Genomic DNA, 13,047 nt, shown 5'->3' with positions numbered 1-13,047 from the left:
ACAGAAAAGTTTACAAGAAATAAAATTAAATATGAGAGTAATGTATCTTACTATGTGTAGTGGAAAAATAAGCTTTGGAACTAAGTAGGATTGAGTGCAAATTCTGACTCCCTCTTACTCTTTGTGTGATTGTGTGGAATGCAACATCTGTGTGATTCATTTCATCATATGTAAAACAGGAAAAATATCACTTAAGCCAGGGTTGCCAAGCTTTTTCTGTAAAAGGCCGGACAGTAAATATTTTAAGCTTTGTGGGCAATCAGATCTCTTTGCAACCTACTTTTCCACAGTAGCACAAAAGCAGTAATACATAATACAAATTCCAGTGCCTGAAATACAGCAGGTAGGGGGGAAAAAAAGGTGTATTTCTCCCCTCTACAATCTTTTCCTCAATATTTCTGTATAAAACATAAACAGAAAATAAAATTTCCATGGAAAAAATGAAGTCAAAGTCTCATTAAACAGTGGTATAAATGAAAATTACATACAGTCCCTTAGATCTCTCCAATTTCTCAACATTTAATCCCCAATACTTGTAAACCACATTTGCTGGAATACTAAGGATCTACATTTCCTAAAACCTGAAGCAAATCTCTAAGACCTCAATTTCCTAACCCTTAGTATGATTCGATTAGACTAACAATGCCTTTTCCATGTCTAACATCCCAATGCCATCTTACCTAAACACCCAAAAGTATTTTCTTAACTACAAAAAATATATATATTTGTGCTTACTCTTATGTCAAACTATAACATGGTGCTGCTCAGGCTATGCAGCACAAAATTTGCAGCCTACTGCTCTACACCGTAATGCAAATCAGTACACCAAGTGAGAATAAAAAGGTAGTATCTTCATAACATGAATGTTTCTTAATGTCTTAAGGAAAACAAACAAAAAAGAATAGGTACATCAACGTTTCTTGAGACACCAACAATATGAATAGAAAACTCATCCTAAAAGATTTCATGTCAATCAGCTCTTTCAATTGCTTATGGCTTAATCTCATGTTTAAAGTGGTACTTTCTGAAAAAATAGCGAAGTATTATATTATGACATAACCCTTTAAATAATGTTTACACTACATAGATTACAATTTAAAATACAGGTGTTTGTAGTTTCTTTTTGATAAAATCCAATATATTGCAAAAGCTGAAAACAACAGAGTTTGATATATGAAACATACTTCACAGCATTTAAATCCAGTGTGGCATACAAGTAATACAAGCATTTCATCCGCTCTGTAGTTTCTAAATTGTGAGGAACCATGTATTGAGCAAAGATCCGTTCAACAAGTAACCTACAAAAAAGCAGAGAAGGCATTGCAATGATTTTTTTGTAATGTTCTAAAGTTATATATAAAATTCCAAAACTATGTAAAGAACATATATTAAAGAAGTTCCTGCTGCTCTGAGTGGAAATGAGATTTCCAAATCAAAACCTTCTAACTGTAGACAGAAGGGGACCAAAACAGGATTTAGCTGTATGTGCTGAAAACAGCCCTACACCCAGCTAAGACAACTACCAGCTCCAGGATGTTGGGCACATTATATATCAGGGATTTTTTCTTTATCTGTATAATGCAGAGTTTTAAAATATGACAGGTCCTTTCAAATTTCCAAGTTCTAAATTTCTAAGTCAAAACTAAAGAAACTCTTAAGATTCGTTTGCATTTTCATAGGCATCATCATGAAAACAGACCTGGCTAAAAGTACTAAAAAAAAGTCCTACAAAATCATAATGTAATTCTTTGTGCACTGATGCCATACCCTCAAAAAGTATAAAAACTTCAATTTTATAAAAACAACTATAAAGTTTCATAGATAATCCAGTTTTTAGTATCTACGCCTCTTAAAATTTTACTATGACCTGCTTCTTAATTTTCTCATTCTGATCTGCTACAGGCAAAATCATTTGGTTTCCACTAATCTATCAAATCATTTCAGACTATAAGTAGGATTTAGAGCTCTATTAACTAATAAATGACTGCAGTCCATACAAGATCTAATCTGAGCCTGGAATGGAAAAAATATTAAGATTATATTCAGATAACATGTTTTTTATATAAATTTATAAACTATTTTTTAGTCTTCAGTAGAAATTGTTTTTAAATGTGTAAAATCCAACAGGTTTTTAAAGTTTTATTTGAAAAAAATTAATGAAGATCCTTGTAACACAATTACCTATGAACTAAAATTATAACTATACACAAACCTATTTTTAGATATTACTGTTCAAATATAGTAATATCTGTATTTGAATATGGTATTCAAATATGATATGTATTTGTATCAGAATATGGAACATAAAACCTGTACCCATCCCTAAAGTTATATGTACATTACTGCTTCATTTATGGCTTGGGTGGGAATGAGCTCATTCACTCACTACCATTACCTTATACTAAAAACTGAGGGAAAAGTGTAAGGTCATAAAGAAAATAGTTTGCATAAACCAATAAATCAAGTTATATAACATTCAAAGTCACCAAATATTTATAGTGTCCTTAACTTACCGATCATCAATACTATTTTGATAATATATATGTAGCAATTTGTCTTTGATCCATGCTATCTGTTTTGCGGCATCTTTTCCAGCTGCTGATTGTAAAGCATATTTCTTATAAATCTGGGCAAGTCCCATCATGGCTTCTTTGCGTACTCTCCACTTAAAAACAAAAAGTTTTATTTATAATGTAAAAAGTCTTCCATTATATAAACTAAGGAAAGTCTAGTTTCCTAGTTTTGTGTTTTCCTTCCCTTTACAGATTTTTTTTAAGTCTCAGATACTAAATATCAATTTATAATTACTATATTTATTTTAAAAAAGCACACAACTATCACATAAATATTTTTACTATGTAAAGTATGGGAGAAAAATCAACATGTGTAAAGAACTTTAACGCTTTAATGTCTTAAACCTATCATCTATGCCTCAAAACAAAAGCTAATCACACTCTACATATTGTGACTTAAAATTGGTGAGGAAAAACAAGCTACCAAAATTTTTGTTCATGCATTTTTAGAGACAGGGTCTCTGTTGCCCAGGTTGGAGAGAAGTGGTGCAATCACAGCTCACCAAAGCCTCGAACAACTGGGCTCAAGCAATCCTCCCACCTCAGCCTCCCAAGTAGCTGGGACTACAGGCATACAATGCCGCACCTAGCTAATTTTTTATTTTTGTTTTTTGTAGAAACAGGGTCTCACTATGTTGCCCAGGCTAGTCTCGAAATCCTGGCCTCAAGCAAACTTCCCACCTCAGCTTCCTAAAATGCTGGGACTACAGGAATGAGCCACTGCAGCCAGCTCAAGAAAGTAAACATTAAAACACAAAGACAGAATTAAATAGATAAACTGCGACCCATCCCTCACAATTTTTTTCTTAATTAGGGTCTATATTGAGCATACTTACACTATTACAAATAATAGTAATTAAGATGTATTAAAGGCATATGATATTGGCTTTATCAAATGCTGAATGTAAAAATACTTATCAGTGGTCCATTCTGTACATCTGGGACTGAGTTGAAGTATAAGGGAAATGTATTCAACTTTTTCTTAAACAAGTGTATATTTGTTACAGTGCATCTGACATTCATTATCTTAGAATAAGTTCATTCTTTAATTTTACATAAACACAGCACTGTAATCAAAAGGAAGCTGGTAATGTTGAAAACATCATGAATCTGCAGAGATTATTAATTTTTTCCTTTATGGTCCTTTTTCCTTCGCTATAGTCTGTCGTTCATAGCAACAAATTATTCCCTTGGTTTTTCTTTCACTTAATTATAGTATATTAAGAATATTTCTTGTCTCATTCATCCACCAACTACATACTGAAATAAAAAACTTCCACAAATCTTAAAAAGATTTCAGGCCAGTCGGCTCATGCCTGTAATCCTAACACTTTGGGAGGCCAAGGTGGGAGGATGGCCTGAGACCAGGAATTCGAGACCAGCCTAGGCAACATAACGAGACCCTGTCTTTAAGTTAAAAAAAAAAAAAAAAAAAAAAAAAAAATTGGCCAGGCATTGTGGCACACGCCTGTAGTCCCATCTACTCAGGAGGCTGAGGTGGGAGGACTGTTGGAGCCCAGGTCAAGGCTACAATGAGCTGTGATGGCACCACTGCACTCCAGCCGGGTGACAAAAGGAGACTCTGTCTCAAAAAAATAAATACGATTTCAATTTGTTTATAAAAACTTTGTATCTCTAACTCCCTATGTTATCTCTAACTCTTAATTCCCTCTTCTTCGAAGAGAATTTAAAGATACATCATATTCTAATATTACCAAGAACATATACATAGTCAATTATTTTTCAGTGCTCAATTTTTATATGAATGAATCAAGCAACCATACAATGAACATAACATGATGATCAAAAATACACATTATGATTCCAACAATACACAAAAACAGCTCAAATTCTAAGTCTAGCTGGAAAAAAAGTCATTTAGAAGGCTACGAACAATGCAAATATCCTTTCCCTCCATGTCTTTTGGCCCTTTTCCATAATTAATACCACAATGAAATATTCAATAAAGTCTAAATTTATCAGTTAAAATAAATTGTTCTGGATACCTATAGATTTGACAGGAAAACCATGTGCTTCTTGCCCATTTATCCTCCACGCACAACCCGCATTATCAAGGAGAGTATTAAACAAGGGAGATGGCACGATCAACCTGCTACAATTTTTTTTTTTTTTTTTTTTTGAGAAGGAGTCTCGTTTTGCTGTCGCCCAGACTGGAGTGACACAATCTCAGCTCACTGGAAGCTCCGCCTCCCAGATTCATGCCATTCTGCCTCAGCCTCCCAAGTAGCTGGGACTACAGGCGCCCGCCACCACACGCGGCAAATTTTTTGTATTTTTAGTAGAGACGGGATTTCACCTAGTTAGCCAGGATGGTCTCAATCTCCTGACCTCATGATCCGCCCGCCTCAGCCTACCAAAGTGCTAGGGTTACAGACGTGAGCCACCGCGCCCGGCCTACAATGTTTTAAAAAATTTACCTAGTCAAAGCTATTCCAACAACCAACAGGCAGGCCTCCCACTTTGTCTGCTAATTAGTACTTAAGTCAAAAAGTCTCATCCTTCACCAAAATTACTCTTATGCCTAAATGAGGCTTAGATACTATTATGGCCAATCAGGAGGGAACGAACATCCATTAAAGTATTTCCTGAGTGCCTAATATATTCCATGCAATATGAAACACAAACATAACAAGATACAGTCCTCTCAAGTTCACTGATTAATGAGTGGAGCTAGAGGGTACTCATTCAAAAAAGTTGGCTTGAGGTCACAGAAAATAGGCTAGAAGCATGGCACTCTATCGGGTTTAGCTTTTATAAGTTGAAAACATCTTTCATTCTCTATTCCATGTTAATTATAATGCAACCAGCTAGACAACTACCAATTCATACCCATATAACAACAATAGCCCTGAAAGAAGAAAGAAAAAGAAGAGTCAACAACATAAAAGAAGTTGTATCTCAGGCCTTTACAAAAGTCCCTTATCATTAACACTGGTATACAGGCTAAACATCTGACTACCATTAAGAGCTGTCTTATTTTTAGGATTAGAATAAATATCTTTGATGAAGAAAAACTGATACAATTTAATACAACAAAAAGTAAAACTACATTCAGATAATTTTAAATATTAAAATGCCTCCACTCCCCTAAAAAAGGCTAATTATATTGAAATACATATTTAAATATATTTTCAAATACTGTTAAACTTCAGGTTTAAAAAATGAAAACTTAGTAATTATTTATTTGTACTTACTCGTTTGTCTAATGTTCTCTCTCTCACAAAATTAAGTAAGTGATCATTGACCAGAAGAATATCCTTTTTAGCAGCTGTAACTATTGACACAATAACATCATGTCTAATAGCTTCCTCAGGGTCATGTGACCTCACTTTAAGATACTCTGAAAGATAACATTTTATTACAATGGAAACTTTAATAACTAAAATGTTTTTAAAACACTGCATGATACCCTTGAAAATAAGCCTTAGCAAAACAATACCTAAGTAGAAGTTTCAAGAAAATTAAGAGCCCAGAAAGGAAGGGAAGGAATAAAGAAGGAAAATTAGTTCTTCAGTCAAAAAACAGTAGTGACATCCAATTGAGTAGTAAGAGCCTCCTCTCCATTTGGTAGATTGGGTACTTAAGAATTCACTAACCTGACTGGGCGCAGTGGCTCACGCCTGTAATCCCAGCACTTTGGGAGGCTGAGGCAGGCAGATCACTTGAGGTCAGGAGTTCGAGACCAGCCTGACCAACATGGAGAAACCCCATCTCTACTAAAAATACAAAATTATCTGGGCATGGTGGCGTATGCCTGTGATCCCAGCTACTTGGGAGGGTGAGGCAGGAGAATCACTTGAACGTGGAAGGGAGAGGCTGCGGTGAGTTGAGATCGCACCATTGCATGCCAGCCTGGGCAACAAGAGCGAAGCTCTGTCTCAAAAAAAACAAACCAAAAAAAAAAAAAATTTAAAAGGTAGGGCGTGGTAGCTCACGCCTGTAATCCCAGCACTTTGGGAGGATGAGGTGGGTGGATCACCTGACGCCAGGAGACCAGTCTGGTCAACATGGTGAAACACCATCTCTACTAAAAATACAAAAAAATTAGCCAGGCGTGGTGGCGCACAGCTGTAGTCCCAGCTATTCGGGAGGCTGAGGCAGGAGAATCACCTGAATCCAGGAGATGGAGGTTGCTGTGAGCTGAGATTGTGCCACTGTACTCCAGGCCTGGGTGACAGAGCGAGACTCTGTCTCAAAAAACAAAAAAACAAAAAAACAAAAAAAACAAAAGTTTTTTAAAGGGGACAAATAACAAGAGAAGAGATCACAACAAGAGATCACAGCAAGAGATGTGTCAACAAAATTTTGGCAGATGGACAACAAGTAAATGTCACAGGACAAAGGAAAAGGACGAAACCCAAACGGGAAAGAAAACAATAAATAAGCTTATTTCCAGAAAGAACACTGAAAACATTTAAAATAGTTTAAGAACCTATAAGAATGGCTAAAAACAAAAAGACTAAAAACATAAAATGTTGTCAAGGATGCTAAATGACTGGAACTCTCATTCATTGCTGGGACAAATGTAAAACAGCATAACTAATACGGAGAACTGTTTTCACTGTCTCTTATTAAGTTAAACATGTATCTACACTATGACCAGCAATTTCATTACTGTTTGCAAAAAGAAATAAAAACATAAGCCCACAGAAATCCTTGTATAAGGCTATTCACAGTAATCACTATTAACAGCCCCAAATCAGAAACAACCCAGATAACCATCAAAAGAAGGAGGAAACAAATTATGGTATATTCATACAACAGAATAACAACAATAAGGAATAAACGATCCAGGATAAATTTCAAAAACACGTTATATGAAAGCAGACAGATCTCTCTCTCCATTCCCCACCCTCAAAAAGAATAGTACACACTGTATGATTCAACATATATGAAACTCAAAAACAGGCAAAACTAACCTACAGAAATAGAAATCAGAAAATGATGACAGAACTAACTGGAAGGGGATATAGGGGGACTTTTTGGCATCATGGAAATTCACTGTCTCTTCAAACATCAAACTGAACACTTAGGATCTGTACATTTTAAGTTAATTACACTTCTTTTTTAAGTTAAAAAAAAAACTGTAGAACAGACTCTGATATTTTCTCTAAAATACAGATAAATGTGAGTTAGGTGTTCAGGTAGTCATCCAAATACTTTACCAATTAGGATTCACAGAGCTTTCCATATCCCCCTGTGGCAGAGAATAATTGAGAAACTTGTGGAGGCATCTGTTATCTCTATGTCATATCCAAACATTTAAATATTAAAATATATACTACTTTATTATAAACTACTTCCCTTTGGTTTCTCCTGTATATTACAAATAGGGCAATTAATTTTTTAACTTTTTTAAGTGGATTGTTTCATCTATTCATTTTATTTAAGGGAGAATTACAAATTATTTGCTTAAAAAGGGAGGACTGGGTCTGATGAGGTTGAGAAGCACTATAGTATAAGGTTCACATGTAGAAAGTGAAATGATCCTGCTAGTCAGGAATGAAGCTGGAGAAATTTTAAATGAAACAGGGTATATGGGGTTTAAAAGAAAATAACTGAAGATGTGACTGAAACTAGTAAAAAAAAAAAAAATCAAAACCTCACTTTTTTTTTTTTTGAGACTGAGTCTTGCTCTGTCACCCAGGCTGAAGTGCAGTGGCATCATCTCTCAGCTCACTGCAACCTCTGCCTCCCAGGTTCAAGCAACTCTCCTGCCTCAGCCTCCCGAGTAGCTGGGATTACAGGCGTGCACCACCACACCCGGCTAATTTTTGTATTTTTTAGTAGAAACGGGGTTTCACCATGTTGGCTGGGCTGGTCTCAAACTCCTGACCTCAAGTGATCCACCTGCCTTGGCCTCCCAAAGTGCTGGGATTACAGGCTTGAGCCTCCGTGCCCAGTCTCAAGCCTCACTCTTTCAAACAAAAGCAAGGATTGCTTTACTACTCTTACACTTTTATCACTTTCTCTAGCAGTAAAAACCTCTGAAACCTGCCATCATATTTCAGGTAGGAGAGAAAGAAAGAATCTTCTACAGAATGAGTTAAGAGAAGGATAAAGCAAGCCCTCATCTGTAGCAACAGCGAGTAGAAGTTAAAAAGCAAGAAACGACTGACTCTCTAAGGCTACTGGGAAAGAGGAGATGGGAAGCCAATATGAGCCTAAGAAGGAAAGGCATACATTGGCAGGATATTTCCAGCACTGCCTCTCTCCTGCTCAGTCAGTATAAATCCTCTGTGACCTATGTAACCTAACATGACAGCAAGTTCAATGAAAGAAAAATTCTATCTAGCCATGTACAAATCAATGGTGCACACTGTTACACGTTATCAATGGCAAAAAAGCAGCGGTCTGGTTTTAATAACTGAAAAACATGATTCAAATATTTCAATTAAAAAAATTCAAAATCAGCCTGGGCAACAGAGTAAGACCCTGTCTCTTAAAAAACAATTTAAAAATCACAACTAAGCAATAAAACTTACTTTTAAAAAATTCAAAATCTAAAATGAAGGCATGAAAATAATAATGTAGTATAAATAAGTATTAAAATTATCATTTTGATTATATATCACTAAAATTTTCGAGAAAAAAGATAAATTTTAAGAGAACTGTGAACAATTACTGCATACTGAATTATTTAAAATTATTTAAGCTCCTTAAAGATGAGTGATACAATTAAAAATATTTTGGAGATACAACACACCTAAATACTTCAGAGAACAAACCCAATGGAATGGCACGAACAAGTAAGAGACAATGGGGAAAAAAAAATAGGCTCTGAAAAACCAGATGAACAAATATAACCAATCTTAGATTCCCAAGAAAACAAAATCCTAAGCCAGTAGAAGAAAAACATGTCAACCAACTCAATATATACTACACTCTTCAAAAGGCATAGGAACTAGCAACAAGTACTTCCGTATCTTAAAACAAGGAAGAGAAGGAAGGACTGGGTGAAGGCTGTTTGAGAAATCCATTTAGGATACTGACCCTATTCCACAACAAAAGAAGTCTGGAGATAAATTCTATAATAAAAATATAAAACAGTAGCGCTAAACTGGGGGACATCAAACAGTTGAGGGCATGGATACTATACCCCAAAAGAGGATTATGTGACAACTAATCTGAAATGTGAATGCAGAAACCCATCATTCTTTTCCCAAACACATTAGTAACTCACCTTTAACTTCTAGATAAGATACTCTTCTATTGGAAATTTGACAGGATGAAGAGGAAGTATCTAAACTAAGGGCTCCCCAACAAACAACTTACTCTGATCACTCAAAAGTGAAGTTCAGAGTTGACAGACCCAACCATGTACTCAGAGTGTTCCAAATATTACAGCTTTTTATTCAGCCCCCAACTCTCACTCATGAGCAGATAGCCACAGATTGCCAATCATTTGAGGAAAGCATATACTCAGGGCTTTCCAAACAGCTTTTGATTTAGCGCCCCTACTCTTAATCATGAGCAGATGGCCTTGGATTGCCAATCATTTGAGCAAAGCCTTTAACATGGAAAACAAAGACAAAAGCAAATATAAGGTGAAAAAAACAAATTAGCAGAAACAGACATTTTGGAAGAAAAAGATAAATTCCTCAAAAAACTACTATTGACACTCTCAGTGAAAATACTGTATTAGCAACACAAGAAAAGGATGCTTAAAAAAAAGGAACATCCAGAGAAAAAGGGAAGGAGAAAGGGGAGGTGCAGAAACAGACACACACACAAACGAAGAGGAAAGGAGGGGAAAAAGAAGGGAGGAGGATGGAAGGGGAGAGCAAAGATAGGAGGAAGAATGGATGACACTAAAGTCAATGCTATATAGCAGAAGCTCAGAGCAAGCAGTCTAAGGAGTACAGATGTGAGTAGGAAACCAGAAAGCTCCAAGTGGGATGTCTCCCAAAAAGGATGAAACTGGTAAAATATCTGCTTTTTTAAAATTATTATTATTATTATTATTATTTTGAGACAGAGATTCGCACTTGTTGCCCATGGCACAATCTTGGCTCACTGCAACCTCTGCCTCCCAGGTTCAAGCGATTCTCCCGCCTCAGCCTCCCGAATAGCTGGAATTATAGGTGCACGCCACCACGCCCAGCTAATTTTTGTATTTTTAGTAGAGACAGGGTTTCATCATATTGGTGGGGCTGGTCTCGAACTCCTGACCTCAGGTGATCCACCGGCCTTGGCCTGTGCTCAGCCTGAAGCTAGAATTTCTACTGCATAGTTCTCACGTAGGCTGGAAGCATCTACGAAAATGTCTATCTCCAGGAACAATTATTAGTTTCTTAGTTTAAAGACAATTCTAAACTTATTTTAGACATTTGGATTTAAACAGGTCTTGACTTTGACTAGATTATAAGACTAATGTTCTTTAATATTTTAAGAACTTAGGTGAGTCATGGTAAACTAATTTAACCAAGGCAGAAGGAAAGCTTGAGTTCAGGAGTTCTAGGCAAGCTTGGGCAACATAGCAAGACCTTGTCTCTATTTAAAAAAAAAAAAAAAAAAAAATCTAGCTTCAGAGAACAACTTCCATGACCTTAAACTAAAACAAAACTTTACCTACTGCCCCCCAAAAAAGGGATTTTTTTCCCCTATGAAACTTTTTTCCACTGAAGAGCATGTAAGAATATTTGCTGTTACATATATATAGTACCTGTTAAGTCCTTTGCTAAATCAGGATGGTTCATGAGACAATGGCTGGCAAATTTCACACATTCCAGGCGGATCGGTACATGGATATCATTAAACCTGATAAAATATAAAGGCACAGAGTGATCTTTAAAATAAGAGAAACAGACATGCATTAAATCTGTACCCAATTTATATTTTTCTAATTAAAGAAAAAAAAAGTTTATGAAGGAAAATGCAAAGTAGAACCAAACCATTTTACAAGGTTTCTGATATAAGATGTATGTCTGAATGCTCTGGAACCTCTATATAAACTAGGGCAATCTCCTGTGAGAGCTATGTGATTTTAAGGAACCTGATTAAACCATATACATTAGGCTCAAATATAAGAATGACAAAAAATTTCCTATAAACATTATACTTTCAAATACATCTATTTATGCAAGTGTGCATATACAGTTCACAGAAATATCATAAATCCCAAACTATGTTTGAAAGAAAACTTTCCCTAAAGTATTCCTTTTAAAATATAGGGCATTCACTAACGTATGGCAGATCTTACACTAAACCCTATAGTATATTACATGACTCTAAAAGTGTACCCAAATTACTACTATCCAATTACTCATCACAATTATTACATTGCCACTAATGGCAAAACCACTTTTTACATTACATCTGTAAATATGTATGTATCCCTAAAAAGTTAAAATTCTTTGGTTGATATGTCACTTAAGCCTCTTTTAATCTTTTGTTTTCCCTCCAACTCTTTTTTTTCCCTGTAATTTGCTAGAGCAACTGCTGTGTGTGTGTATGGTTTTATTCCATAATTTAGATTTTGCTAATTGTATCATTCTGATATGAATTAACAGGCTCCTCTCTCTTCTAAATCCTGTAAACTGGTAGTTAGAGCTAAAGACTTGATCATATTCCGGTCAATTTATTTTTGTCAGACTACCAAAACACCATAGAGGGTATTGTGTTCCTCCATTAGGAAGCACATGATGTTGAGCTGTCTCTGATGTTCTGATCTGATGAGCTGAACACTGATGTTCAGTCTGTATACGTTACTTTATCACAGAATGTAAAATAGTAATTAAGAAAAAAATTAAGTATCAAGAACATTAAAGTGAAGCCAAGATTTTTCCATTCGATATTTTCATATGTCTTAATTCTATGAAATCAAAAGGCTCCCAAATCTTACATCATTCAACACCTAAGAAACAAAATTTAGCATTATAAAGGAGAGGGAAAAAGTCTTCAAAATCAGCACCAAATTACTCATAAAAATTAGAAAAAAGCATATGTTCCATGAAGTATACCTCCCCTCCCAAAAGTTATAAAATCTAGCCTCTGGTCCCATATAGCTTCCTCAGTGTTTTGAATTCAGGTACTCAATCCTATATACTTTACCATTTCTCAGGTAAACATGCACCTTACAACAATTAAAAATAAATATACTAAGATGTCTTTTAAAAGACTAACTCCTTAAAGTTGGTGTTATTTAATACTGTGTAAGTTTCATGTCATTAATATTAAAAGGAAAAATTACAATAGGATAGAAAGGTGACATACACATTTACATTAGGATTTCTCCAGTTAAAAACCAAAAAAATACATCCCGGCTAATCCAAGTCTTAATTTAAAGATATAATAAATATCTATATAGTAAAAGTATTTTTGTTTTAAAATATTAAATAAAATAAACTTTAAATTGAGTTGCATAATTTAAACTGGTATTCTTCCTTACTGTCTAAAAACTTTCCATTGTATTTAAAAGAAAAAAGTTGGCCTAACTTGACTCACTGAATAT

General features: G+C 35.2%; 1 protein-coding gene across 7 annotated transcripts in view; it reads right to left on the bottom strand.

Annotated features, from left to right (window-relative positions):
• PDS5B (PDS5 cohesin associated factor B) overlaps positions 1 to 13,047 on the bottom strand; it is a 178,980-nt gene that overhangs the window by 79,410 nt on the left and 86,523 nt on the right. For all 7 annotated transcript variants that reach the window (XM_021929535.2, XM_021929537.2, XM_021929540.2 and 4 more), the window contains exons 10-13: positions 11,260 to 11,354; positions 5,789 to 5,934; positions 2,514 to 2,665; positions 1,185 to 1,298 (exon numbers count right to left, since the gene is read on the bottom strand). In XM_021929535.2, the coding sequence (XP_021785227.1) occupies positions 1,185 to 1,298; positions 2,514 to 2,665; positions 5,789 to 5,934; positions 11,260 to 11,354 (507 nt within the window). The remainder of the gene's footprint in view (positions 1 to 1,184; positions 1,299 to 2,513; positions 2,666 to 5,788; positions 5,935 to 11,259; positions 11,355 to 13,047) is intronic.

Source organism: Papio anubis, chromosome 15 (genome assembly GCF_008728515.1).
Source record: "Papio anubis isolate 15944 chromosome 15, Panubis1.0, whole genome shotgun sequence".
In the NCBI taxonomy this organism is placed as follows: domain Eukaryota; kingdom Metazoa; phylum Chordata; class Mammalia; order Primates; family Cercopithecidae; genus Papio; species Papio anubis.
The sequence above is the reverse complement of the archived record's forward strand: the minus strand, read 5'-3'. Positions and strand labels throughout refer to the sequence as shown.